The sequence below is a fragment of the Periplaneta americana genome, chromosome 2, assembly GCF_040183065.1.
Source record: "Periplaneta americana isolate PAMFEO1 chromosome 2, P.americana_PAMFEO1_priV1, whole genome shotgun sequence".
Taxonomy (NCBI): domain Eukaryota; kingdom Metazoa; phylum Arthropoda; class Insecta; order Blattodea; family Blattidae; genus Periplaneta; species Periplaneta americana.
The window spans coordinates 117,701,637-117,729,270 of record NC_091118.1 but is presented as its reverse complement, the minus strand read 5'-3'; the positions used below and the strand labels follow the sequence as shown (position 1 = coordinate 117,729,270).

Below are 27,634 nucleotides of genomic sequence, written 5' to 3'. Positions count from 1 at the left end.
TCTTCACTTTAGGAGAGAGAATATCAGTGGAAAAAATGCTTCTCCTACAAAATTTGGTTTTTGTGGCATAGGTCTCTTTTCCACTGAGCCCCTCATTTCAACAGATTAATAGTCAGTTTTTGCACGATCGTGTATCTTGCTGTATTTACAGCTGTTTGGCCTTGAAAGTTAGAATTCCCATACAGAAACTTGTTGCTAGGGAAACCATTTTTCATAACGTAAAACTATACTGAAATAGACCCATTACAGTGCACTTATTGTTACTTAGTTACCATTACAGCACAGTTTTGCGAAGGCTTTGGAACAATATTATTGCTCTGAATTTTCAATTAAAAATATATTGTAGTTGCAATTTTAAAAATATTCTCGTGCAAAAAATGTTGTACAATACACACCGAAGTGACAAAACAAATAATGTATAGTCCAACTGATGGATTGTAGCTTGTAATAGGATATTGCGGTAAACATTTGTGAAGTGCACTACAAAATCTCGGAAATTGGAAAACTCGCTCTGTTCGTTTTTCAAACTTTTCCTTGATTTTGTAAAAAGCACTTCCCAACCTTGTATCATGATATATTTTTACAAACTACAATCCATCAGTTGGGCTATAATCCTTTGTTTTGTCACTTAGGTTGCTACAGTTCTAAGCAGAGCACACAAGAGACATTTTAATTAAGGGATTTAAAAATCTCCACGTGTCTATATGTCTCCTACTATACACTATACAGGGTGATTCATAAATACCCTTACAAACTTTGTGGATGTAATGTAAAGGTAAAAATGAGACTAAAATGTTCTATACAACTTTTCCCTCAAATCTTTACTTTCACAGTTATGATGCATGAGGCCATATCTTGCCACGCATCAAAAACATAGTCCAGCAAAGCCTTCGGCTGTGTCACATTTGCATACATAGCGACTGCGGTAGATGTTTCTTATTCGTACACCTTACTACAGTTGACCCCAACCTTATAGGACTTTGTTTACTGTACGTAGACATGTTTACTTGTATGGCACTGTTGCAGTTCCTACCGTCACCATGTCCCGTAGATACACATTCATTTTGTTGTTAGTTCAGTAGGCTTCAGTTGTATACGGTACGATAGATCGTGCAACAACGGTTGTTTGGTCAACCAGATCACCAGACTTCTCCTTTGGGGTCGTCTGAATGCTCTCGTTTATGCCACTCAAATTCTGAACATAGCTATGAAACAGTTCGGAATGAGTTAAATGGGGTCTGTAAAATTCCAAGATCAGTACATGCCTACGCACAGTAGGTACAACTGTAGTGGGGTGTACGAATAACAGACATCTAACGCAGTCGCTATGTAGGCGATCATTACACATCCAAAGGCTTTAGTGTCCATATTTTTTATACCTAGCAAGTAGGTCATTTTGCATCATAACTCTGGAAGTAAGGATTTGCGGGAAAAGTTGTATAGAACATTTTAGTTTTAGTTTTACCTCTACATTACACCCACAAAGTTTTTACAGGTATTTATGAATCAGCCTGTATGCTAAATGCGAGCTAACCAGTTAAAACATACATGGGCGCAATTTTCGGTTACGTGAGGCACTCGATTTGAAATAGTTTGTTTATTAGGAGAGGAGACTGCAGGGTAGGATGGGAAATATAAACTGCTGTGACCTGCGTCACCTTATCGTAATAGCTAAGGCGGTCAGTGGCGAATTATTAGGAAAACGCTTGGTTAACGTGAGAGACTCGAAAACTTTTATTCAATTTGGCAAATTAATTCGGCAGCTTTAATCATAAACCTCTTTACTATTTCTCCATCATTGAATTGATTTAAATCACAGGCGAGAAATTGCGTAACTAGTCAATAATATTCCATCACGTTGTCTACGTTTATTTTCTTGAATATTCTGGCGTTTATCAAGATTACTTAATAGATTTGCACGTTCTCGACCTAAAATAATTTCAGAAAATCATATTTCGTTTTCTACGCACATTTGATATTTTTTTATATAAATTTCTTTTGGAAATAATACGTACAGACAACATTTAATTCCTCGTACCTTTTAATGGAGCGTGTTTAAGGTATAATGTCATATTTAGTATGCTATACAAATGTTAAGATCATAAATTTTCTTCGGAATAGTACGAAAAATAACATTTAATTTGTCTTACCTTCAAATTCAGCATGTTCTTTATGACATAAGGAGTAATGTCGTTGTATATTAAATTTATTAATGTCTAATAGGATTTTCGAGCATAACATACATCGTATGTTTTCCCCTTCTAAACAGCAAAAAAAACTCTTCCTCCCATTTCTCATGAAATAATCGTTTTCTAACGCGTACACACTGCTTTGATAATGCCATTATGTCACCACTGATATTGCTTATGAAACTGATATAGATCCTGCCCACGCATAGGAGCTTCGTGAGGGAGTAACGGGGACTGTGAAGATGATGGCACTCAGAGCGATCTCTGTGAAGGTCAGTGAGGCATTATTTCTCAAGTGAGGCATGATGCCCATCTCTGAGTTAAAACATGACGGTCAGTAGTTCAAGCTAGTACTACCAGAGCGCTGATACAGACGTTACCGCTTATAGCCACTGTAGTTACCGCCACTCTATACTTCTGTATAGCTCGTTGCCTCAAACTCTCTGCACGAATTTGTGCATTTCTTTTATTATTATAACTGTTAATCTACAGTAACGGGAACTGTTATAACAGTGACAAGAAAACTGTGTGCCACATCCATACACAACTTTTCCAAGCACTACCAACTCGTAAAATATATACTATTAATGTCCCTAAAATAATAAATACTAGGGACATTTTGAAGATGTGGAACTGAAATTGCCACAAAATCGTACGAAATGCACAGTGAGATATCATAATTTGATTGGGCCAATTCGAAATATTCGTACTGTGATTGGGTTATATTCTTCGCCTATTCAACAACTGTTGAGTTTTCATAGAAAGCTGAAAACAATTGTTAGGGTTTAGGTTGTTAGCGTTTGCCTCACACAAAAATTTTGTACAGTAATCTAATGTAGCACAGAATGGCGAAAGATACGATATTTCTAAGTTTACTGATTTTATTGTTCAGTAGATATGTGGAGTCAGATTTATTTTATGACGTATTAAACAAAGTGGATCCATGTGAAGCATATTGTGAGAAGACATATCCAGGGATTTCAGTTCTTAATGTGAGTAGCGGTCTGCCATTATTCAGTAAAATTATGACATCTATTCATGAAAACGACACGCCCCCTTCTGTACATATTGTTTCAGCCAGAAATTTTTATCCATCACTAATATAAATATGTACGGAACATATGGTTCAGTGCTTCTATGCTATTGTTATTAACTGTGTGTCACTTGGATAATTAAAAACTTGTACTTAAATCTTGTTGGTTTTCAGTTTGCCTTGCTAACCATCAATAAATTTTCCATTATTTCTCCTTATTCAAAGAAGGAGGAATATATGTAATTATATTGCATGTCATGAACAAAATATGCGTGATATACATCACTATGAAAATCTGTCAAATGAAATTCCAGAAAAGCAAGTATGAACGTGTCTGTTCGCATTCATATCTTATTGATCATATTATTTATTTATTGCATATCTAAAATTGTCGATAGCAAATTTTGGCACGATTTTTAGGCCATCTGAAAACAATATCTTTCCAATGCTGACCTCAGAAGTGCCGTTGTAATGCTTTGAAGTAGACCGAGGTACCTATATAGGCTACATGATTACTTGATTATATAATATTATTAATATCGGCATAATTAGTATTATTAAGTGAGGAAGATACAAACCGCGCAATAATATTGGTGTAATAGCTCTTACAACTAATATTTGAAGGTAATGACTTAGGATGAAATATGTTTCGTCTTCAGAATACTTCGTAAGTACTTATGTCTTAATTGCATTATTTATTTTCCATTATTAATCTTTGATGCAAGGACCATATTTTTTATGTACTGTATGTATTTATCCTTGTACCATAAATAAAAACATGTTTTTTAATTACGGTAGTTTAAAGTGGCAGTCTTTGTAGATACTATATAAGTATTTACGCGGTATTCTGAAGTAGGTATAGTGTAATGTTTAACATACAAAAACAATTAACGTGTTTTCAATTTCAGTAGGCACACTTAGAAATTATCACAGTAGGCTACTTAAAAATTGTTCATCATTACAGTAAAACCAATGATATATTTCTCGTAAATTTGTCAAGTAAGTACTTATTCCTTGCTATTCCTCTTCAGGTAAAATATGGATCATGCTGTCGACAGGGTTGCAGATTTTTTACTTTAGTGCATTTGGTTGATGATAAAGAAAATACAGATTTGAACACTACGAAAGATGCCTGTCAAGCATGTAAGTTATTTTCTTTTTTAATTTAATCATTTAATGTTGGTATTAAAGTGGCGTTGAGAATTCTTTCCTCTATTACTGTATTTATTTTCTTTGTCATTCGAATACCTCACAAAAGTATGAAAATAATTAGGATGCATTAGATTTAGTGAAATAGAAGAGGAAATAGAATATACTTTCTTCTTACTCTTTCCAACTATTGTGCAGAGTCATTCAACCCTGATGCTCGAAAAATCGTGTGGAAATGAAAAACGATGTGTAAATTAGAGCGTGTCTATTCTCCCTCTAATAGTTACTGTTCATGCAAAAAAAAAAACATACCTACTGTAGGGTTGCCAGACGTTCCCTGCTTTTGAATGAAACGCATATTTTGAGAAAAAATATAAACGATCCCTGATTAAAGAAGAAATAACAATAGTAAATTGAAGTGAAGTTTGCATTTTGAACCTGGTTTGAATATATCTAATTGGTCATTGTTGAGTAGGTAGCGTGATTTTCATGGCAAGAGAACTGTTTGCCATACCTACTCTACGTCTTTCCCCGGACCCCTAATAAGTCGAAAGAGTTGTCAACTTATCATTCTCGTACATAATGATATTGCAATAGTGAAATTAGCCTATATGTTAATATAACATATTTTACAATGATGCTTACAAATTTGTAATGTATAAACCAACAAAAGAAATGCTGGTAAATATCCAGAACAATTACTCCTGTCTTTTCGAGAAAAATACATTCCAAAAAAAAAAAAAACCCCCCGATTTTTGCCCCACTAAGAAAATATGAGCGAAAAACGTTAAAATTTGGAATAAGTTGAAAAAAAAAATCTAAAAACGCCCGATTAACCCAAGTAAATTTTAAAAAAATCGCAAAAACAAAAAAATTTAAATACAGACAACTTGACATTTTCATTTCAATTTACAGTAACGATCAACTTAACATTCCTAAGCTAATATAGTCTTAACAGAACCTAATCTAACCTATGTCAACAACGAAACAGTTCAGTAAATAACTACGATCACTTACCTTACATTAATGAAGAGGTGGATACATTTCTCCCACTTCCATGAAAAAAATCATGCATGTGTTCATGATGATCTGGATATGCCTTCTTGAACATGAATTCTGCTGAATATCTGATATCAGTAAATACGACTTATACACATCATCACGAGACGTAGAACTACATACTCCTTCCATCACCAGAACTAATGTCAAAGTGACAGAGACAAAATGAAAAGAATCGAATATCGAATTAATGTGATGTTATCGAACATCGACTTATAGGCCTACACGTGCAGTTCGCGTCAGGATAATCTTGGCTGTCTGCGCATGCGCGAACTTGGTTAATAAAAACCTAAACTAACCAAATCTAACCTTCGTACATGCAAGATGTGTAACCAGAGTGCAAAGGAAACTTCTTGAGTTGATCTGGAATGTAGACGCGAAAATAAATCCAGGTAAGGATCATGCTGGCATTGCATGAGAGGTCCGTGTATGTGCCACAGTCAAACTGTCCCTGCCGCGAGCCCCTTCTCTTATTTACACATCAAACACAGCAACATGGCTGAGGACCACTTCCAATTGGCCGATATCCATAAATACGTAAATATAATAATCTAAACTACGATTGTTTTCCGCTCAGTTTTTCTAAGTGTTTCCACATTAGAAATAATAATCAGGTTTTAAAATATTAATTTCATAAAAAAAAGCAGTATTTATAGATAATTACTGAAATGCTGTACCTACAAAAAATAAGTTTCATTCTTATTGTTTAATTACTTCTACTCGACAACAATGAGTCTACTTCTCCTTTCCTATCACTAAATGTGAAGACAGTAAAAGCAGGACTACAAAATCTGTACAAATTTTGAGGATAATGGTGCTGAAACGTTTATTTGTGCGACGGTGTACAACAAATTCTTAAATGGTGAGGCATTGATGGAAGCAACTCGAACAAAGCTATCTAGAGGTGCGTAAAGTATTTAAATTACAATTTTTTTTTCTTTTATATTTCAAGCTATTGATCCTATATAAAAATGTTCTTTTGACTTTGTGTGTCCCACTTTGGAAATCTGACAATTCTAAACACATTAAGTCGGTTCTGTACAGCTTGCTGTAGCTTCTTCCAAGACTTGTTCTGTAACCCATCACAATACGAGAACTTAATAGAAATGAGGGCTTTCATTTCATTATGCACTAAAAGTCAGAAAATATCCATGAATTTATACTTTAAAGAAGGGAAACCTGCTCATGATGTTAATAGTTATCGACCAATAGCACTATTAAGCATGATAGCAAAAACCATGGAGTCCATGATCTCCAACAGATTAACTTGGTATTTAGAATCCCAAAATCTTTTATCACCAAGACAAGCCGGCTTTCAACAACTACACTCTACCAATGAACAAGTCATACGCCTCGGCCAAGAAATAAAAGACAGTTTTAACAAGAAAGAAGATACCTTGGCAATATTTATTGACTTTCAGCTAGCACATGACTCTGTTTGGAGAAATAAATTATTACTAAAACTCCAGAAATTAGGTATCTCCAGCAATATGTTCAGATAGATATCAGAATTCCTTAGTCAACGATTCATTGCCACTAAATTCAATAACTCACTTTCTAGTTACAGACAAACATATCGAGGTCTACCTCGGGGCGCTGTCCTCAGCACAACTTTATTCAATATTTATATAAATGACTTACCCTCCCTATTAGAAGAATCAAACATGAAAACAGCACTATTTGCAGATGATATAGTTTTGTGGACTTCTGGATCTTAGACATAGAGACAAAATTCAAAATTCTGCTCTTAAAGCTCTAAATCAACTACATGAATGGAATACATCAAATTTGATGACACTCAATTTAAGCAAAAGTAACTACCAAATATTTTCACTTGGTAAAAAAGAAAGAGAATTCAATATCCAATACAATGGCCAACACCTTCCTAGGACTTATGAATTCAAATATCTTAGAGTTATTTTCGATAGTAAGTTAACATGGAGCAACCATTTGAAATACATTTCTGAAAAAGCTCGTAAAGGATTCTCCCTTCTAAAAAGACTAGCAGGAAAGAAATGAGGATGCTCTAGGAATACTTTGAACACTACATACAAAATGTTTATACAGCCAGTGCTGACATATTGCGGAGACATTTTAATTACTTCACCTTTCATAAACGAAATGGAATATGTTCAAAACCAAGCTCTCAGACTCATTACTGGTGGAATCAAAACAACTCCAATAGATTCTATGAGATTCCTCACTAACATTAACAGCATCAAAATGACAATAGAAGAAAAATTCAATATGAAAAACTATTAGATTACCAGGAAACAATTGGCATTCATACAGTCCTCTCTGTAGATTGAAAACTCAAAAAAGTTTCATATCCATTGTTCAAGAATTAAAACAGAAAATCAATATCCCGAATTTAAAAGAAAACCTACAAATTAAACCAAACCCTTTAACTCTATTAAATATAGAATATAATCTAAATTTAACAGAAGAAATACTGAAATCAGAAGTAAACACTGAAATACTAAAACAATTGTCTTTAGAGACAATTAATATTAGATACCCTCCACAAAACTGGCTTCATTTATACACTGACAGATCCTTGATCTCCAGAGAACAAGGTGCCGGTGCAGTTGTTACGTGCTGTCTCTTCTCACTTTATAGATCTCTTGGGTATGGAACAACAAGTTTTGATGGAGAAATCATTGCAATAAGTGAAAGTCTCAGGAATCTTCTATGTCACATCAGTAAATTTAAAAATGCAGTTATATTGTCAGACTCCAAAGCAGCTATTCTATCAATAGTCTCTAAACACACACCTTCATCTCAAATAACTAAAATGCTCTCTCAATTAATATCACTCAATAAAAGAATTGTATTCCAATGGATACCATCCCACTGTGGAATCCTGGGAAACGAGAATGCGGATGCTTTAGCAAAGAAGGGCAGCACTGCTACTTACAGACCTGTTACTAAATCTACATATTACTCTGTGAAAAGATTTATTAAATCTACATACTTAGACTTCAACAAACAAAATTTGATAACACAATCCCATGGGAAAAAATGGAACTCTCTGCATCAAAATCCACAGTTAATTTCCGATTTACCACGAAAATCGTCTGTAGCTGCATTTAGATTGGCAACAGACCATGATTGTTTGGCCAAACACCTGCATAGAATTGGAATATATCAGTCCCCTAACTGTCCATTGTGCAACTCAAACGAAGAAATGGATTCGGAACACCTCAAAAGCTGGCCTTCTATGCCCAAGGTTGCGGTTTCGATCCCGGGCCAGGTCGATGGCATTTAAGTGTGCTTAAATGCGACAGGCTCATGTCAGTAGATTTACTGGCATGTAAAAGAACTCCTGTGGGACAAAATTCCGGCACATCCGGCGACGCTGATATAACCTCTGCAGTTGCGAGCGTCGTTAAATAAAACATAACATTTAACACCTCAAAATCTGTGCTTCAGTGGCTGGTCATGATAATATCTTTGAAAAATATTGGAGTGCAAGAGGTCAAATGACTTTATTGTCAAACGCCTGGCATTAGAAAACAACAACAACATACTTTAAAAATGAATCATATGCAGTAAAAATTACTGCTTCAAAACCGAAATGTTTTTTTTTAATTATTGTACAATTTTCTGACCAGATATAACATATTTTTATAATACAATAATCGCAATATTTAAATACACTCAGGGACAAAAAAAACCGGACACTTTAATATTTGCTGGTATTTTGCAAAACATTATCTTCTCATACAATATTATGGTAGTCATCTGTTGTTATGGAGACGTGTATACATTGTTGATTGTTTTTTGTTTTATAAACAAGCCATTACAACCAAATATTCCAATTTTGCTTTCGGAGTCTCAGCTATAACAATTTTGTCTCAACCATTTTGTGCTTCATTATCGTTATCATTCGTTATTTCTTTATTTTTACATTTTCTGAGTTTAAGTGGGGTTGTAACATTTGTCTTAAAACAAGATGCGACCTGAAGATGTGGCTCGAGCTGTAGCCCTTTACGATGATGGACGCAGTGTACGTTACATTGCAAATGTTATGAATATGGCTAGAAGCACAACCCATGATGCCATAAAACGGTATAGAGAGACCCTAGAATATACCAGAAGACCAGGTTCGGGTCGTCCAAGACCGTCAAATCCAAATGAAGATAGGTATATGGTGTTGAGAGTTCTTAGGGAGCGCAACCTGCCAGCTACTAGTGCAGCCCATCAATTTGTTAACATGCATGGACGCCCAATTTCGGCCAAAACAGTTAAGGAGGTTGAAAGCAAGTGGACTGATATCAAGTAGACCTGCAACTGGTCCCAGACTTCTCAGGATGCATCGCGTTGAACGACTGCGTTTTGCAAATGATCACAGGGATTAGAGAAATGGACAGTGGAGCTGTGTTTTGTTCACCGATGAGTCCCGTTTCAATCTGTGCTCACCTGATGGACGTGAAAGAGTTTGGAGGAGGGGAGAACGATTTTCACAGTGTTGCATTTCCGAAAATGTGCCGTACGGAGGTGGTGGAGTGATGGTTTGGGCAGGAGTGTGTACGGATGCTCGTACAGAGTTGGTTTTTGTTGAAAATGGAAGACTAACAGCTGATAGGTATATAAATGAATGTTTGGCTGATCATGTTGTGCCATTTGGCCAATTTGTAGGCAATAATTTTGTTTTAATGCATGATAATGCACGGCCGCATATTGCCCATGCGGTCGGAGATTATCTCCAAGAAGTGGGAATCCATGTTTTTCCATGGCCAGCAAGGAGTCCAGACATGAACGCAATTGAACACGTGTGGGACATGCTGGGACGGCGTGTTAAGAATAGACAACCGAGACAAGAATCGTTACAAGAGTTGAGGTGAGCACTTGGTGAAGAATGGGAACTTATTCCTCAAGAAGACATTGCTAACCAAATTGAGAGCATGCCAAGACGTATGGATGCAGTTATTCAAGCCAGAGGGGGTATTACCCGTTACTAAAAAGAGTTTTTAATGTTTAAGGCACCATAAAATGAAAAAACAGTTAAACCAAACGATGCCATAGTTATACGCCCTTTGTAATTTTTTGTAAATTTTCTCATAAGAGATTTTTTTTTCAAATGTTGTCGAATAAGGTGCTAAATGAAACATTATTTTGCTTAAATGGGTTTTGTTTCATTTTGAAATAATTGGCAACAAAATACAAGCAAATATAGAAGTGTCCGGTTTTTTTTTGTCCCTGAGTGTATTTAACAATAAAAAGTAATACTAATGGTAATATAATTTGCATGTAAGACGCACGAAAATACGAGAACCTAGTAAAATTAATCACTAAAAATACTTGCAAAAACTGATACCAGAAGACAGGACTGGAAAAATTCAGATTGTAAGCAATCAAAGAAGAAAAATGATAAGGAACTATGTATTCTCAGTTTAAAAACTAGCTTGTTTTTCACATATTTGACAGTATATTAGGTATCACTTCACCATCACTAGAGAACTAGTCCTCAGATTTCGATAGTAAATTCTTCCTATTTGATTTTAGCATTTCAAAACTTCCTTCACCAAAGTGAAGACTTCTTAACATATCATTTTAAGACGTTTTAATACAAACTGAAACAGAAATCAAGTTTACCCTGCCATTGTTGTTAACACAGCAGACAAAATAAACTTGTCGAAGCAATAATTAACTTCTTTTATATAATTATGCCGACTTCTGCATGTGTTAACTTAGAAACGACCAGAGACTTAGAGTCAAATTACATTGCTGTTGACAGGAAGTTAACAAACAGTAATTTAAATCGGGAACTGCTTTAAATTTAAAGCACATCCTGCTTCCACATAGGCCTAATACTCTGTTGTGTCAACAGTAATGAAATAGCTGATTCTTATAAGGATTTGCAGAAGGTGAAACGACAAAAATGCTCAGTATACAGAGTGTCCCATTTATATTGTGCACCTGTTATAACATTTTTGTTTGGATAGGTATTGGAATTTTTGTTTTTGAGAGTTATGTTAGAACGAGAGGCTAACATGAGTGTAAAGATTTGGTGCGTGTAACTACATTATGGTACAAGATACACATGACGATATCAGTTTTTCAAATAGCACTACATACTTTAATCATGTTACATTGATTACAGATATTAAGACGAGCTCAACAATGTATCAACAATATCACCTTCCCAATCAATAACAACAAAATGCAAAATGAATGCCACAGAATGTGTCGTTTCTTGTGGTGCCCCATTCATCTTGTGCATTAATTTACACAAAATGAAAGACAAGTGATGTCCGTGCACGTCATGTGTTGTGTGTTTGCTGTCTAACATGTAAACAAAGCACAACTGTCAATGCCACAATCCACGTACAGTGGCCTGCACGTTCTCCGGACCTGTCAGCACTAGACTTCTTCCTGTGAGGAACTGTAAAGGACAGTGTGTACCAGAACATTCTGACAACACCAGAGGACATGCAGCAACGCATTCGACAGGCTTGTGTGTTCATTCAGTCAGCTACATGCCAGGCAGTCATACGTTCTTTCGGGGAACGCTTTCGAATGTGCATTAATGTGAATGGTCACCATTTGGAATATCTTCTGTGACTCTCAAAGCATAACATTATCACATTGGAAGTACGTTTTTGTTTCGTTTTGTTGTTGTTATTGATTAGGAAGGTGACATTGTGATACATTTTTGAACTCTTCTTAATATGTGTAATTAATGTAACATGATTAAAGTATGTAGTGCTATTTGAAAAGTTGATGACGCCACGTGTATCTTGTACCATAATGTAGTTACATGCACCAAATCTTCACACTCATGTTAGCCCTTCATTCTAACATAACGCTCAAAAACAAAAATTCCAATACACATCCAAACAAAAAAGTTATAATAGGTGCACAAGATAAATGGGACACCTGTATATCTGATGGTGGATGATGTGAATGATCTGCCAGAAGACAGGTAGGCTATATTCCTAATGGTCTTAAATATGCAAAATAAACTTAATTTGAACCTTTAGACATGATCAGTAAAGATACAAAGTTTTTTTGGATATATGCGCATTCAATAAAAGTATACTATTACGTTTGCATAAACTTACACAGTCTAATGATAACAGGCATGCATTCATCCTGTTGGTAACAAAAACTTATTTGAACTTACTGAGGTCTGGCTCAGAGTGAGAAATAATTGTGTAACTATATATTCTGAACCATCATCATCATCATCATCATCATCATCATCATCTTCCTAACAGATGATAGTCCTAGAAGGACTGTTCCGGTTTACAAAAGTTTTCCCGCCATCTCTTCACAGGACGACCCAGTGATCTTTTCTCTGTTGGTCTGTAGTTCAAGATCGCTTGAGGCATCCTTGTTCTAGGAATACGCTTGACAAGGTGAAGCCAGTTGTCTTGATATTGATGAATATACTGCAGTACAAGTTCCATTCCCAGTTCTTGTAGGATGTCTTCATTTCTTTTATGATTCCATTTAGTGTATCCTGCTGTTTGGTGCATAAATTTCATTTCACTGGCAGTAATTCTATTTTCATCGCTTTTTCGTAAGATCCAAGCTTTGCTGCCATAACAAAGAACAGGTCTTGTACAAACGAGTGCGGGTATGTTTTTGGACTAAAGAAGGTTTCATTATACTGTTGGTAATGCCTGCAGATTTATTGAATTTAAACATTTTTTGTGAGATATCTAGATGAGGTAGAAAGGAAAGCTTGAAACCAAGATAATTAAATTCATTAACCTTTTCTAAATGTTACCATTTATACAAATTTTGCTTTGTACAGGTTCTTTGCCACAGAATGCCATTATTTTTGTTTTGTTTTTTGTTGTTTTTTTTTTTTGTTTTTTTTTTGTTTTTTTTTTTTTTTGTTTTTTTGTTTTTTTTTTTTTTCCGTAAATATTTAATTTTAAACTATAGACTGATCATTGTAAATCATCTTCTGAAGTGGCTAGCAAAACCAATCATCTCCAAAAGTCAGTATGTCCAGACAAATTTCGATTTATAGTTATATGACCATGTCTTGAGTTTCTAAATTCCTGTACAATTGCATTATATAAATATTGAATAGGAGTGGTGAGAGAGGACATCCTTGTTTGACACTGGTAAAAATTTCCAACCAATCAGACATTTTCTTATCAATTTTGACAGAAATGAAAGTTTCTTTGTATAGGTTAAAAATATATTTTGAATCAGACATATTTGTACGAACCTTTTTTTACAAAATAATACCTATGCAGTTTGTCCTTCAAGTGTAGATCATTCTTCTTGAATTACAGTATACGCAGAATGAAGAGGAATGTATTATATTCCCTCTCAGATATATATGCCTATAGATAATTCTTAGAAGTATGACGAATGAAAAATTGTAACATTTTGTCCATTTGGGAATGGTTTAAAAATTGTGTTAAAATTTAATTGCTGATTCTATGAGATTGTTTAAAAATGCGAGTATTTTTATAGGTTAGTATAGAGTGAAGTATTTATGACCATGGTTTATTAGTAATTTAGTCATAAAAGTACAGGTTTAGAGTAATCGGCTGAAAGGAATTTCAAATTCCACTCTTCATCTGTAGTAACTTAACTGTGGAAGGCTGACAACGCTGCAACCACGATACCACAGATAGAATTACTCGCACCTCTCTGCAAGTCAGTCAAGTGAAGAAGTATATACTGCTATTTTGTCAGTTACCAAAGATACAGGAAGGCAAATGATTTTGGAGGCTAAGTTGGCTCAAGTAGAAATGTCACACCATAAATGAAGGAATGTACTGCTGTATATTCTATGAAATATATTGCTACATGCTGCATTTAATTTTGACGAGAAACTCAAAATTCTAAATAGACTATTGGTTGTATCACGAAGATTCAACAAAATTTGCTTGCAACAACCTGATCTATAATGCATGTGAATTACTGTAATACATTTCCTTCCACTCTGTATATATGTTGTTGTTGTTGTTTTCTAATGCCAGGCATTTGACAATAAAGTCATTTGACCTCTTGCACTCCAATATGTTTCAAAGATATTATCATGATCAGCCACTGAAACACAGATTTTGAGGTGTTCCGAATCCATTTCTTGGTTTGAGTTGCACAATGGGCAGTTAGGGGACTGATATATTCCAATTCTATGTAGGTGTTTGGCCAAACAGTCATGGCCTGTCCAATCTAACTGTGGATTTTGATGCAGAGAGTTCCATTTTTTCCCTTGGGATTGTGTTATCAAATTTTGTTTGTTGAAGTCTAAGTATGTAGACCTTCACTTATTGCAATGATTTCACCATCAAAACTTGTTGTTCCATATCCAAGAGATCTATAAAGTGAGAAGAGACAGCATGTAACACCTGCACCGGCACCTTGTTCTCTGGAGATCAAGGATCCGTCAGTGTATAAATGAAGCCAGTTTTGTGGAGGGTACCTAATATTAATTGTCTCTAAAGACTCTGCATATATGTTTTGTTCTAAAGTTGTGCCTGGTTATTAATAAACCTATAATTTCACTGACTGTTGAAGCATTGAACAGTAATTCATAGTTTCACATGTCCACTGCTATGGAGTAATGGTTAGTATGTCTGACTGTGCAATGAGCGAGCCCAGGTTCAAATCCTGGTTGGGACAAGATACTTGGTTGAGGTTATTTTCCGCGGTTTTCCCTCAATCCATGAAGAGTAAATGGTGGATAACTTTCGACACTGGACCCTGGACTTATTTCACTGGCATTATGTATCACCTTCATCTCACTCAGACGCTAGATAACCATTGCATAAAATAAATATTATAGAAATGGTTTCGCATTAGGGATAATGCTCAATCAAGAGGCAGTACAAAGGCGCAAAGAAGTTACTGGTACCTTTATTATGAAGCACTGTCGTCGTAGTAAAAGTGATTAAAATAACAAGATAAGAATGAAATTCCATAATATTAAATTTCATATGTACAGTGAATTTAATTTAGTTAATGAATGATTCACACCTTTGGAATAACAGCGTGTCTGACCGTGAAACCAGGAGATCCAGATTCGAATCCCGGTCGGGGCAAGTTACCTGGTTGAGGTTTTTTCCAGGGTTTTCCCTCAACCCAATATGAGCAAATGCTGTATAACTATCGGTGCTGGACTCTGGACTCACCGGCATTATCACCTTCATTTCATTCAGACATTAAATAACCTGAGATGTTGATACAGCATAGTAAAATAACCCACTTGAAAAAGTTAATGAATGATCTAAAATTTTACGGGTTTATTGAAGATTGAATGACAACTACTGACTCTTCTTATTCATCTTCCATCACCCATCATCTTGTATTTCAGTAGTCAGTTCCAAATTATTTACATGAAAAACTTTTGTACTCATAGTCGTGTGTTCAGAAACAGTAATATTTTTTATAGTATGGAAGACTTATTTATCTTTAATTTATTGTTCTATAGGCCTGTTGTCTGATACTGTATTTTTTACAGCCTGCATGGAAGCATATAGTCACACCAAGGACCGTTATGCATGTAATCTTGGATGTGCAAGTATGGCCAAGCAGAAGAAGGTCAGTAAAAAAACTATAATATACTAGTGGAATATTATCTTGTTGTAAAAGTCTTTAATTGTTACATGTATTCATCTGTCATATTTGAGTGCATTTTGTTTTCTTAAAATGAAATAATCACATTAAAATAAATTAACATTGATATTTAAAAGTAACAGATGATTAAACTATGCAATAAATTATTCACCATTTTACTTATATTGGAATACTGCTTAGAGGCATTATAGTGAAATTATATTTCATATCTTTCCCGTTCATTTACAACTCAAAATATGATTTTGACACAGATTAGAATGGACATTACAGTTCAATGCAGTAAAAATTTAAATCAGCGGTCATCAGCACCCTCAGGCTAGCATCTCTTACCCGCGGATAAGAGACTGCACTATGGTGCATCCATGGCTGCTGTCGGATATGCTCGCTCTCTCCCTCTTCCTGCTGCACAACAGGCCATATTACGACGCGCTGCTTACCTGTTACCCATTTCAGCAAGTGCTGATGACCATTGATTTAAATGATCAGAACGCTTTAAATAAGGGAGCATTCATATGTACAGGAAACAAATCTTATGAGATTGCATACTGTACTTTCTCCCACCAACAAGAGTTGGTATTTAATTGACAGTATTGTTTCAACCATCCTCTTTGAGGAAACTGAACATCTGACATCTCAGAAAGTGCATCACATTGTAGTATGAGTGTATCTTCATTGCACCATATTGTTTACTGCCGCCACCGCCACCACCACCACCACCAATTTTCTTTGTCCATAACAAATTCTAGTTGGATTCCCAGGAGTCTGAATCCAGATCTCGGCATAAAAAACACATACTGGCCATTTGATTAACAGTGCTTCGTTTTATACGTACTGGAATCTAGGAATTATTGAATGAACATAGCACTGCTGGAGTTATATGAGAAAAAATAAAATAAATGTTGTATAAATTATGTATAAAAATACTACGAATACAGTGTATTACATAGAAAATCTATTCTATACATATTTTACAGATTGACTCTCTGGTGGCACAGATAAGCTGGTCAGTTTATGTGGAGGATGGTAACAGTGTCCTGATGCTACAGCCAGGTAAGATTTATGATACAATATATTTATTTCCACATCATGCTTACTAGCTATGGTTCTCCACCACATTTCTATACACTTGCCTTCCAATTACAATATATGCTATTAAATTCAACATAGATGTGTGCTTTTTCTATGTCCATAACCTACCAAAACAGTTCATCCACTCTTCTCTGTTCTATTAATACCTTCAAACTAGCCTATTTCATTTCCTAACTCATTCCCTCACAGCAGCACTTTCTCCATTCCCTTTCCAGTCACCCTCAACACTTCCAATAAAGTCAGTCTGTCATTTATGCACTATTAAACTTTCCTTTGTTCATGCACTGAACATTTTCACTATATTTTTTCTACACTACTTTTGTTCCTTACCCTTGACTATAACGCATTTTAATTTTCCTTATTCTGTCACTTTCCATATATCTCCTACCCTATTTTCACTTTACACTTAATATTCTGCCTCATTATTACACTATTTCACTATTCTTTTCCTCACCCGCTAATTATTCCTCCTCACTGTTACCGTTTGTACCCTTGTCTCCTGCGTCATTGTATTTTCTTTTTCCCTTCATGCTCTCCTTCCATAAACACCAACACTAGTTTCTTAAACTATAATTCTTCTGTCTTTGATTACTTCTTATCACAACACCGCTAGTTGAAGGTTTGCTCCCATCTTCATCACTTCCCCTCCGTGTCGAGACCCCACGTTTCCTTTGTTTATCGATTTCACTGACCTTATTTTCCTGGTGTCTTTCCTGTCACTTCTATTTTCTTGCTCTGCTGACACGTCAAAACTCTGTTGTTGTATCGTACTATACTCTTTTGGCCTTGTCTTCCTCATACTACCTGTTTAGCTGGCGATGTGCACACATGTCCCCAACCTTCCAGCTACTCATTGACGTCATTCACTGCATTCGTAGATTCTTCTGACTATAACATTCTTTCCTTATCTCTCATTTCTACTTCCTGTTCGTCCGCAATTATCAAATTCTGATTTGCATCCCTGTTACTCCATCTTGTCTAGTGTCTTTGGTTTTTGTTATTCCACCCCTTCTTTCTCTTTCTGTTTGTTTCACCATTATCTTCCTTATTTCAGTTTTTAATTATTTTTTTTCTTATCCATGTCTCCTGTCTCCAAGTCTAAGTTGTTAAAGTTCTCCAGACAAAATTCCAGATCAAAAACCTCGTCATTTATAAGATAGTTGAGAATAATGACCAGCAAAGTTGAATTTTGATTTGGGCCAGAAATAATTCATTCATAGTTTTCTGCCCGAAAACATGTCTTTCGTTGCACACATCTTCCACCTTCCTCTTAGTCTCCGCATATAATCTATAGAATTATATCTTATTGTTGTTATCTGATATCTTCTTCTGCCCCGAACTTTTCTCCTGTTGACCATTCCTTCCAGTGCATCTTTATAAGTGAAGTTCTCTCATTTAGGAAAAGAATTCTTTAATGCATTGTAAATTTATAGCACAGGATTGTCTAGCTTTTCTTGCATTTTAGAGAAAATGATACTAAGGATTTTTATTGTTCTTAAAAATACATTGCTCCCAGCTGGATTTGAACAGGCAGATCTCAGATCTAATGAAAAGCATGACAATTACCCTACTACTGAGAACACCTGGGAATATTATTGCGCCTAATAGCTTATAAGGGGAAAATGATAACAGAAATGGAAGTGTATAAAAATATTTGTTCACCACTAGAACAGGGATTTGGACCTATGCAGCTGAGAATAGAACGCTGCTAACAGCAGAAGTACGATTATGATAATAACAACTCTTTGATCCAATAGCAGGTGACTTCGAACCAGATGATGTCCTGACAGACCCTGGCTTACGCCGCCAACTTGAGCACAGTTGGGGTTTTGGAAACAGAGACAGTAATGGCAATGCTGATCAAGGTATAGATCGTCTACCTGAAACACACGTGAAAACTTTGCCCATTGAAGGAGATGAGGTGAGGTTAATCAATTGTAGTGAATTAAATTAGAAAATAAGCTGGAATATACAGTAGCGTGCAAATTAATCTGAACAACTTAATTACTTATGCAAAAACACTCAAACGGGATAAAAAAAGGATCTAAGACATACCTCAGTAATCTATGTGGCCTCCCTTGTTCCTAATAACAGCTCTGAGACGATTTGGCATGGATTCCACTAATTTCCCACAAATATTCTTCATTTCTTCATTGCGAAACCATACACCAATGAGGGCAGAAATCATCTTCTCCTTTGTAGAACAATCCATTTTTTGCATTCTTCTTTTGCAAATTGACCACAAGTTCTCAATGGGGTTGATTTCGTGTGAGTTACCTGGCCAGGGGAGTACCTGAATATTCTTCTTGTTGAAGAATTCTGTAGTTTTTCGAGACGTATGGCATGGTGCCAGGTCTTGTTGGAACACACCTCTGCCATCCGGAAATGATTTTTGCAGCTGGGGTACGGTTCTGGTTTCCAATAAGTGAATATATTTGTCACAATTCATCATTCCCTTGATAGGTATTAATGCTCCAGGCCCTTCATGTGTAAAACAACCCCAAAACATTACTTTAGGGGGGTATTTGGGTACTTGTTGGAGATGAGTTGCTGTTACTTTTTCGGATCCTTTCCGTACGTAAGAAACACGGTGGCCGTGGACCTCGAAATGAGACTCATCGGAAAAAAGTACATTCTTCCAGTCAGTCACTGTCCAGTGTTGATGTAATTTTGCCCACATTAAGCGTTTTTTGCACATAACAGGGGTTAGCAGTTGCTTCTTAATAGGCTTACGAGCCCTTCGTCCAGCTTCCAAAAGCCTACGCCGCACTGTTGTGACGTGAATATTCGCCCCAGTAATAGCCATTAACTCGCGGGTTAAGTCGACAGCAGTTAGTCTAGGATTTAATTTACTTTTGCTGACAATTAAACGATCATCTGCAGGTGAAGTGTTCCTTTTCCGGCCACAGTTTCCTTTTTTCTGGGGTGTGATGGATCCAGTCTCCCTGTATCGTTTTATGATCGAATTAACAGTAGCCAAACCGATGTGACATTCTGCAGCAATTTGCCTCTGTGTCATAGAAGAATGCTCTGCTAATGTTATAATTTTAGACCGTTTTCGTGGAGTTGTATCCATTTGTGAAGACGACAGAATGTACACAGGATTGCAGTATTAAGTCTTCAACACAACTGAAATGCTTATAAGTACAAAATGACAGGCAAAATGTCACATATTATAAAAAAAATAATGACAGACCTTCAACAATGGAATTACACGTACTACAGATGTCAATTAAAGCGGTACGAGCAGCTGTGAGGCCAACAATGACAGAAAATGTAAAAATGTGTCGTGTTCGTATTAATTTGCATGCTACTGTATAGTACAAGGTTTTTCAGAAGTAAGAGGTAACTTTAATATCTCATATTTTCTTCATTTCCTTTTTCACTTAAAAATTGTGGTACTGGCATGTTACACAAGAAATGGAATTTTTTGCATCTCCACCATAACTTCATCGTAGACGTTGTATGTGTCCACCATTTTGTTCTTGTACAAGTAACAGCTTCTCTTCAATGCTGTGTACAGATTTGGGGTAGGATGGTCAGTTCCTTTCCCCCTACTTTGCATACATTGCTGACTAGTAACATATTATGCTATCACACTTCGGATATATAAAAACAGTTGATCTTCCTCTGACACATTTCGTCAAGTGAGATGTACTGCCTGATAATAGATGTACAGTCTTAGAAAAAAGTTTTGTCGCACAGATACTTTATAAGTCCCAGAAAGGAGACAGTAAGCATGATCAGAGAATGAGCGACATGGTACACAAGAGAACGACTATTTGAGGTAATAAAATTAGTTTTGTTTCGTTGTATGTCTGATCATGCGCACTGCCTCACTTCTAGGACTTATAAAGTATCTGTGTAACAAAACTTTTTTCTAAGATTGTACATATCAGCCAGAACATCAATCAGAGGTGCAGAGTTACACTAAGATTTTTATTGCGCCTTAGAAAACCATTGCCCCTGGCTGTCTTTAAACCAAAAAACTTCAGATCCATTAATTATAGCATGGGAACATTTTATTTTTTCTGTACTAAATTGCAAAGTAATCCGGAAATTTTTACAGAAGCTGATGAAAGTACTGTAGTGCAAGTTCTAGTCGCAAATTTTTATACATGATTCAGATACTTTAAATAATCGTTCCTTTGTTCATTGAAAGACTACAGAATACTTTTATTTGTTTATAGATTGATGGCATAGGAGATAAAACAGGATTTGGAACTTCTCGTAGCTTTGGAGGTGATTGGTTGGATTGTGCAGCCCGTAAATCAGGCTTACCACGTCTACTCCTGGCAGGTGCCGTCATGTTTGCAGTTCTGCTGGCTTTATGGCTTTGTTTGGCACCTGAAAGACGACCCAACAAGTTGGAATACTTCCCACCTTTGGATGATCCGAAAGATCCATTTGATTGCCCACCTAAATATTCTCTTCATGTAGATAAAGTGTAGGAAAGAGAAGGTATGTTAAATAAGTTATTGTGACCTGTAGTTGCGTGAGAATCTAGCAACTTCAAAACGGCATGTGCAAATTGAATAAATTGATTGCAATTAATTATGAATGTTGTAATGTCTAGGCTCGCCATCCCCGGCCTTGAATTGTTAGATAACGATGAATATTTCATTGGGTGAGGAGGATGTTAACAACAAACAAAGTACATAACATTTACCTAGATAATTTATTAGATAAAACTATATAGTAACATAAATAAACTCTTGCAAGGAATAACAATAAGTATATATGTGTGTGTGTGTGTGTGTGTGTGTGCGCGCGCGCAAAGTCAGAGAAGAGTCTTAAATGTATGTATATATAAATATTAATGAGATGAATAATGACGTAAGATGAGAGGATGATAACTATTGAATATGATTATATGGAGAAACACACCAAAAGAAATATATATATCTATAATTGCCCAATTCACAAATGATACGTGCAGACTAAACAGCTTAGGACAGTTCGGAAATGTTGTATAAACGAAAATACTTCACTCGCATTCGCTATCACAATAACCCCAAAGTTAACTGCAATTCACTAACAAGAAATGCATAAAGTGACAGTGAAATTACTAAAGTAATATACAAAATAATCTAGCCAATGTGTCAGATACAACCGACAAGTTTAAACTAACCCAAAAACTAATTGCCACACAATTAGATTCATCAAACTTCAAAATGGGGCAATCAGTATAACATAAGCTCTGACATAATGTTAGCGAATGAAGGTGAACATAAATAAGAATAAATTTAAATACTCAGAAAACGAACTAATTAAATAAATGAAATAATTTATAAATAAATAAGAAAATAATAATCCAATCTCACGAAATCTTTAGCCAAAATTCCCCGGCTAGACTTAGTGCATGAAGATGTCCTAGCACGCGACAACTGCTTCCGACCTCCCTTCGTCTGAATTCACGTTGCAAGGACCACACTCAATGTGTCAATCCCGCATCATGCCTCGTCTTGAGGCCAGCTCAGACCCTGCTCCTCTCGGGTACCTCTCACTGACTGGCCATGTCGACTCTACCCAGGGCTGGTCTCTCTCTGACTCCCCATGACTCAATGACTGCCGGCTCAAAGCTTCTTGCAACTTCCGCTTGTCACTCCAATCCCATGGTCAGAAAAAACCGCCAACCAAGTAACGGAAAAATGAGAATTCAGAAAATTAACCACTAAACAAGCAACTATAACTCAACTAATAATCTCGCTATCCACATAAATATAACAAAAATTATACAGAAAATGAAGTTTAAGAGAGAGACATCTATTAGGAAAAGGGGGAAAGAAAGAAAACCGGGAACGGTGGATAAACAAAAGAAAATCAATAAAAAGGAACAGGGTGCTGAGAAATAATCGGCACAATGCTTTTGTTTTGGGATTATGAAAATGTACTGAGTGAGAAGTGACATGGACGAATATTGTCAGCAGTAGGGTTTTAAACTAGTAGCATAACGTAAATGTGCATTGCAATAAGAAAGCATACACCCATTATAGTATGTATTGTATACACCTGTGTTGATAAATAACATTTAATGTAGGCCTATGTTTTTCATTTTTCAGGCTTGCAAGGAATTGTACAGAAGATAACCATCACACTAAGCAACAACATACATAAACAATGATCTCTTGAAATTGTGAGGTGAACAGAAGAGAACAATAACTTGTTATCATTATATTCACATATTTCTCTTAATCTCAGTGTGATTCTCATCTTGTCAGAATATCACTTCCTTGTTACATTTAAAGAGTTTTTGCCCATTGCAAAATTTTGGTGCCTGTGTTTACTTGAGAGAACAGAAAATCAAATGTTTATAACAAGTAGAAAATTATTGTGCAGTGGGGATTTAATGTAATTTCGCCCAAATTTGGCTTACTTTTCACTCCATTAGATGAGTTTTAGAGAGCTTGAATAAATGTATTTAAATGTTGGAAAGTTGGAGTCCATTTAATAATGATTATTTTTATCAATTATATTTTCACATATAAAAATTACAATGAAAAATAATGAGGCTCCACTCAAGATTATAAGAGTACTGCAGCAGTATTGCCTTGATTACATGACTTAGAAACATGCAGTCTGTGAGTTTGCTAATATAAAATAAAACGAATCTAACACTCTAATGCAGTGGAGTAAAATATAATGTAAACTCAGAAATACTACTGGAAGTGTCAGAAAATGGACATTCCAATTAAAACTATGGTCACTAATTTACTAAATATTACATACCGGTAGACCATTTCAGTTACTTCTACACGTTTGTTGGTTACCACTCTGTTTGATCAACATTTAATGGTATTCTTTTTAGATCCTTTTTTTTTTTTACTGAACAGTAACCATAGAACCGTCAGTTCGTTTTTTTATTAATTTAAAATCACAAATAATATTGAATAACACTGCATTTATATTTGGCAGACAACTGACTGCTTATATTTTAGATCAGCTTCATGTATGTATGTATTCACTGAAAGTGAATGTAAGTACATATATCTCATAAAGTTTTTTTATTCAGGTTTGTATAGTCAATATGGCACATACACTGAAAAATTCACTTTTAGGTCTACATCAACTTTTCTTTGTAAATCGGAATATGTATATAATAGTCCACTTTATACCGGACTACCAGGAAAATGAAATGATGTCAACATTTTTCAGGTATTTTGAAATAATACAAATGCTATTTACTGATGAAAAGAGGAATTTAACTCATTTCTATGTAGCAATAAGCTTAAAAAATTGGAAACTATTAGTTATCTTTTCTGGAAATAAGTAAAACACTGTTTAATGCATGTATAATTACATCGACAGTGGAATGTGCATAGAAAAATTAACATTCCCTGTGCGTATGTATAAACACAGGTTTTGTGCTGATGCATATACATACTAAGTAGTTTAACCAGCTATTCTTCGATCCAAATTGTGTTTAAATGTCATATATGCAACGAATATTAACTTACGTAATTATTAACTTATGACCTGTTACAAATAACAGTATCAGAAATAGCAAAAAAATCCCTTAAAATTTGTACGAGTTTTATATATAAAATGTCTAATTATTTAACATTATGGTATAGTATTTCATAAATCTCTTGTTAATTAGTATTTCATTTCATTTTTCTTGCTTTAAAATGATGAGACATCAAATTTTTCTCATAGAATGTAGATGAATGTTATCACAATGTAAGGACAAGCAAACTGCACATTGTTTCAAGAAAATGTATACTTATTACATTGATGAATTCCTGCTAATGGCTTCATTGCCAGATGCAAGGCACTAGACAACAACAACATTGATGAATTTAAATTTTGTGAAAGCAGAGTAAATATGAACTGGATAGACCGTTGAGTATAACTTGTACAATGAACAATATAGAAGGGTGACAAAACTTGAATTTATATGCCAGTACATTTCTTTTGGAAAGCATGTGAGCCATTGTTATGGATATACAAGTTGAATTTATATGCTAATACATTTCTTGTTCCTGTAATGTGCCATTTTTGGAAGGTCATATGTATCATTGGCATGAAGACACAAGTTTTTTTAAATTATTTAATGCAATACAATGCAATGCACCATTACTGAGAAATCGTGATGAAAAAGGAAGCAAAGAAAAAGAAACAGACCCCTTTCCCCCCTCCCTCCAAAAAAAAAATTGAACATTTTTAAGTTCGCTTTTTGCCACACCATATTTAAATTTGAGATCTGTAAAAAGAAAAGAGAGATCGTCTTGTGGGACGAGATATTACCCTTGAAAAAACATGTTATCTTTACAGTTTTTCTTTCAGTATGATGTTCCTTGGCAACATTTAATTTTTTAATACTGCCAGGTACGAAGTGCTACTATTTCTTGTTACTGTCTGCATTATTGTAAGAAAGTCCGTCATACATAAGCGTAAGTGCTTACCATATCATTACCTCCCATTGCATTGCTCCATTCAGGAATTACGTTTTCTCAGATGAATTTAAGTTCATTTCCAGATAAATATATTATTTCTCTAGTCACTAATCGTTCCTAAAGCACTATATTGTGTTACATGTATTACATTAAGTCAATCTAGTACAACTGAATATCCAGAAGCTTAAAGAAGTACTGAATTTTTTTATCATTTACTTGTTTCATTCAGAATTGCTTTCAGTGTCCATTATTTCCTAGTAATTTATGGTTTTAGAGAGATTGCAAATAAATTTTCTGCTAACAAAATATATAGTTAATACATAAAGCTGCCTTTAAGTCCCCCCCCCCCCCCCAGATATAACTATCTTCACATGATCAGTTCATTAAGTAGGTATCTGTACAGTTTTTGTAGATTCCCTTATGTTATTACTGCCATAAAATTGTTTACAGTAAGCCATATAATCAAGGTCATACGCATCATTGTAATGCAGTATATGGTAGAATCATTCCATTAGAATCTAAATTAAAAGATATGATACCACAGAAGTATTTGTTAAATAATGATTCACTTTTTAGTGACAGATTATTTCACTTGTCTTTCTTAGTAAGCAAATTTGTGACATTTCATTCTTCCATGAATTTCATCACCAAGAAAAGTTTCGTTATTCAAATGCACCACATCATTCTGGTTAACATGTCATTGTTACTTTGATTACCAGATTGAGAAAGCTTATTGAGATGGGTTTTCACTTTTTGAGGTACCGTAACATTTACTTCAGTTTTCTTCCTTTCCTCGTAGATATAACTATGTAACTGTAGTTAAGGGATTCTATTAATAATCCAACAATCTTGCATATCTGTACTGAAATGAAAAAGTAATTACATCCAGCTCCTACTTCAGTTTTCTTCCTTTCCTCGTAGATATAACTATGTAACTGTAGTTAAGGTATTCTATTAATAATCCAACGATCTTGCATATCTGTACTGAAATGAAAAAGTAATTACATCCAGCTCTTACAAAAGGAGAGATTCTGGACAAGGACGGAATACATAAATCTGTCAATGCATTGCTGTCTTTTGTATATTTACATCTCTTTCAGCCGAAAATTCATATGATTGTAACACAAACATGCCCACTTGGATGTCTCTCAGATACTATAATTTATTAATATTTTTAAATGCATGTTACATATTTTGATTTATTTGGCTATGTAAACTTCCCGAACTCCCTTACAGAATCTTGCCTCCAGTTCCACACACTTTTCTATTTACTCTTGTACTTCAAGAAAAATACTCATGGTTTCTCATGTTTCTGTGTCTTCTAATGTTTTTGCTCTCTTGTAACTTTAAAAATATGCTTAATTGCTTTTTACTTCCATTTAACATGTGACATTGTAAAGCCTGCCTACATTCTTTTTCTCGTACACATGATAGAATATCAGACTTCATATATTATTACGATTAATTTTTATGATGAAGTTAAGCTTAGAAATATCAATTATGCAATGTATTTAATATATAAGATAATATTATGTTGATGTCACAATATTCTAGACAGTGAAGTTGCATATCTTTGAGAGGTGAAAGTATTTGCTTAGCCGTGTCATGAGTCTGTATTTCACCAGTACAGTTAGCTTTGTGCGACAGCAATCTGTTCTATTCAAAACACTGTTCACATTTGACAAGCACTTCTGTAGTGTTATGCTAATATGAAGTCAACTGAATACGAGTCATTTCGTTGATCATGAAAAAAGAAACCAAATTCAAAATATTGAAATTTCTTCACAATTACTTTTCAGGCTGAAGCGGATCAGGTCAGTGTAATTTTATACTCTTAAACTTCCTGTACATATAGGAAGAACTTGTTTCGTGGCAGATTTTCTCAGTATAGATGTTCCTTACATGGTGTGCCATATTATTGCATAAATATGACAGTGATTATAAGTTTGTGACACATATTTTGTTTGAAACTTGTTTAATTGTAATTTTTGTATTAAGTTTTTTTAACAGAGATTTTCCACAGTTAGAGCTAAGGATTTTCCCCCTTACCATTGGTGCGTGTGGTGTTTTTCTATTATAATGTGTTGAATAAATATAAATCTGTATTGTTTTCTTAAAGTAGTTTACCCATCTCAGAAAAAGAAAGATTTTTTTTTTTTTCAAAA

At 35.0% G+C, this 27,634-nt stretch overlaps 1 protein-coding gene across 2 annotated transcripts; it reads left to right on the top strand.

Annotated features, from left to right (window-relative positions):
- The first annotated feature begins 2,822 nt into the window (after positions 1 to 2,822).
- LOC138694551 (transmembrane protein 59-like) lies at positions 2,823 to 27,634 on the top strand. Of its 2 annotated transcripts, none has more exons than XM_069818402.1 (7): positions 2,823 to 3,181; positions 4,254 to 4,365; positions 15,869 to 15,948; positions 16,959 to 17,034; positions 18,831 to 18,994; positions 21,264 to 21,534; positions 23,136 to 27,634. In XM_069818402.1, exons 1-6 carry the CDS (start codon positions 3,035 to 3,037, stop codon positions 21,522 to 21,524), a joined length of 840 nt encoding a protein of 279 aa, XP_069674503.1. In that variant the 5' UTR covers positions 2,823 to 3,034; the 3' UTR covers positions 21,525 to 21,534; positions 23,136 to 27,634. The 2 variants fall into 2 exon arrangements, with proteins under 2 accessions (XP_069674503.1, XP_069674505.1); XM_069818404.1 differs by having other exon boundaries at positions 2,891 to 3,181; positions 18,834 to 18,994; positions 23,136 to 23,272.

Coding starts and splice junctions, on each gene's coding strand:
- LOC138694551 (XM_069818402.1), top strand. CDS start 3,035: ATGGCGAAAGATACGATATTTCTAAGTTTACTGATTTTATTGTTCAGT. Junction 4,366..15,868: donor GAAAGATGCCTGTCAAGCAT/GTAAGTTATTTT, acceptor TATTTTTTACAG/CCTGCATGGAAGCATATAGT. Junction 15,949..16,958: donor GTATGGCCAAGCAGAAGAAG/GTCAGTAAAAAA, acceptor CATATTTTACAG/ATTGACTCTCTGGTGGCACA.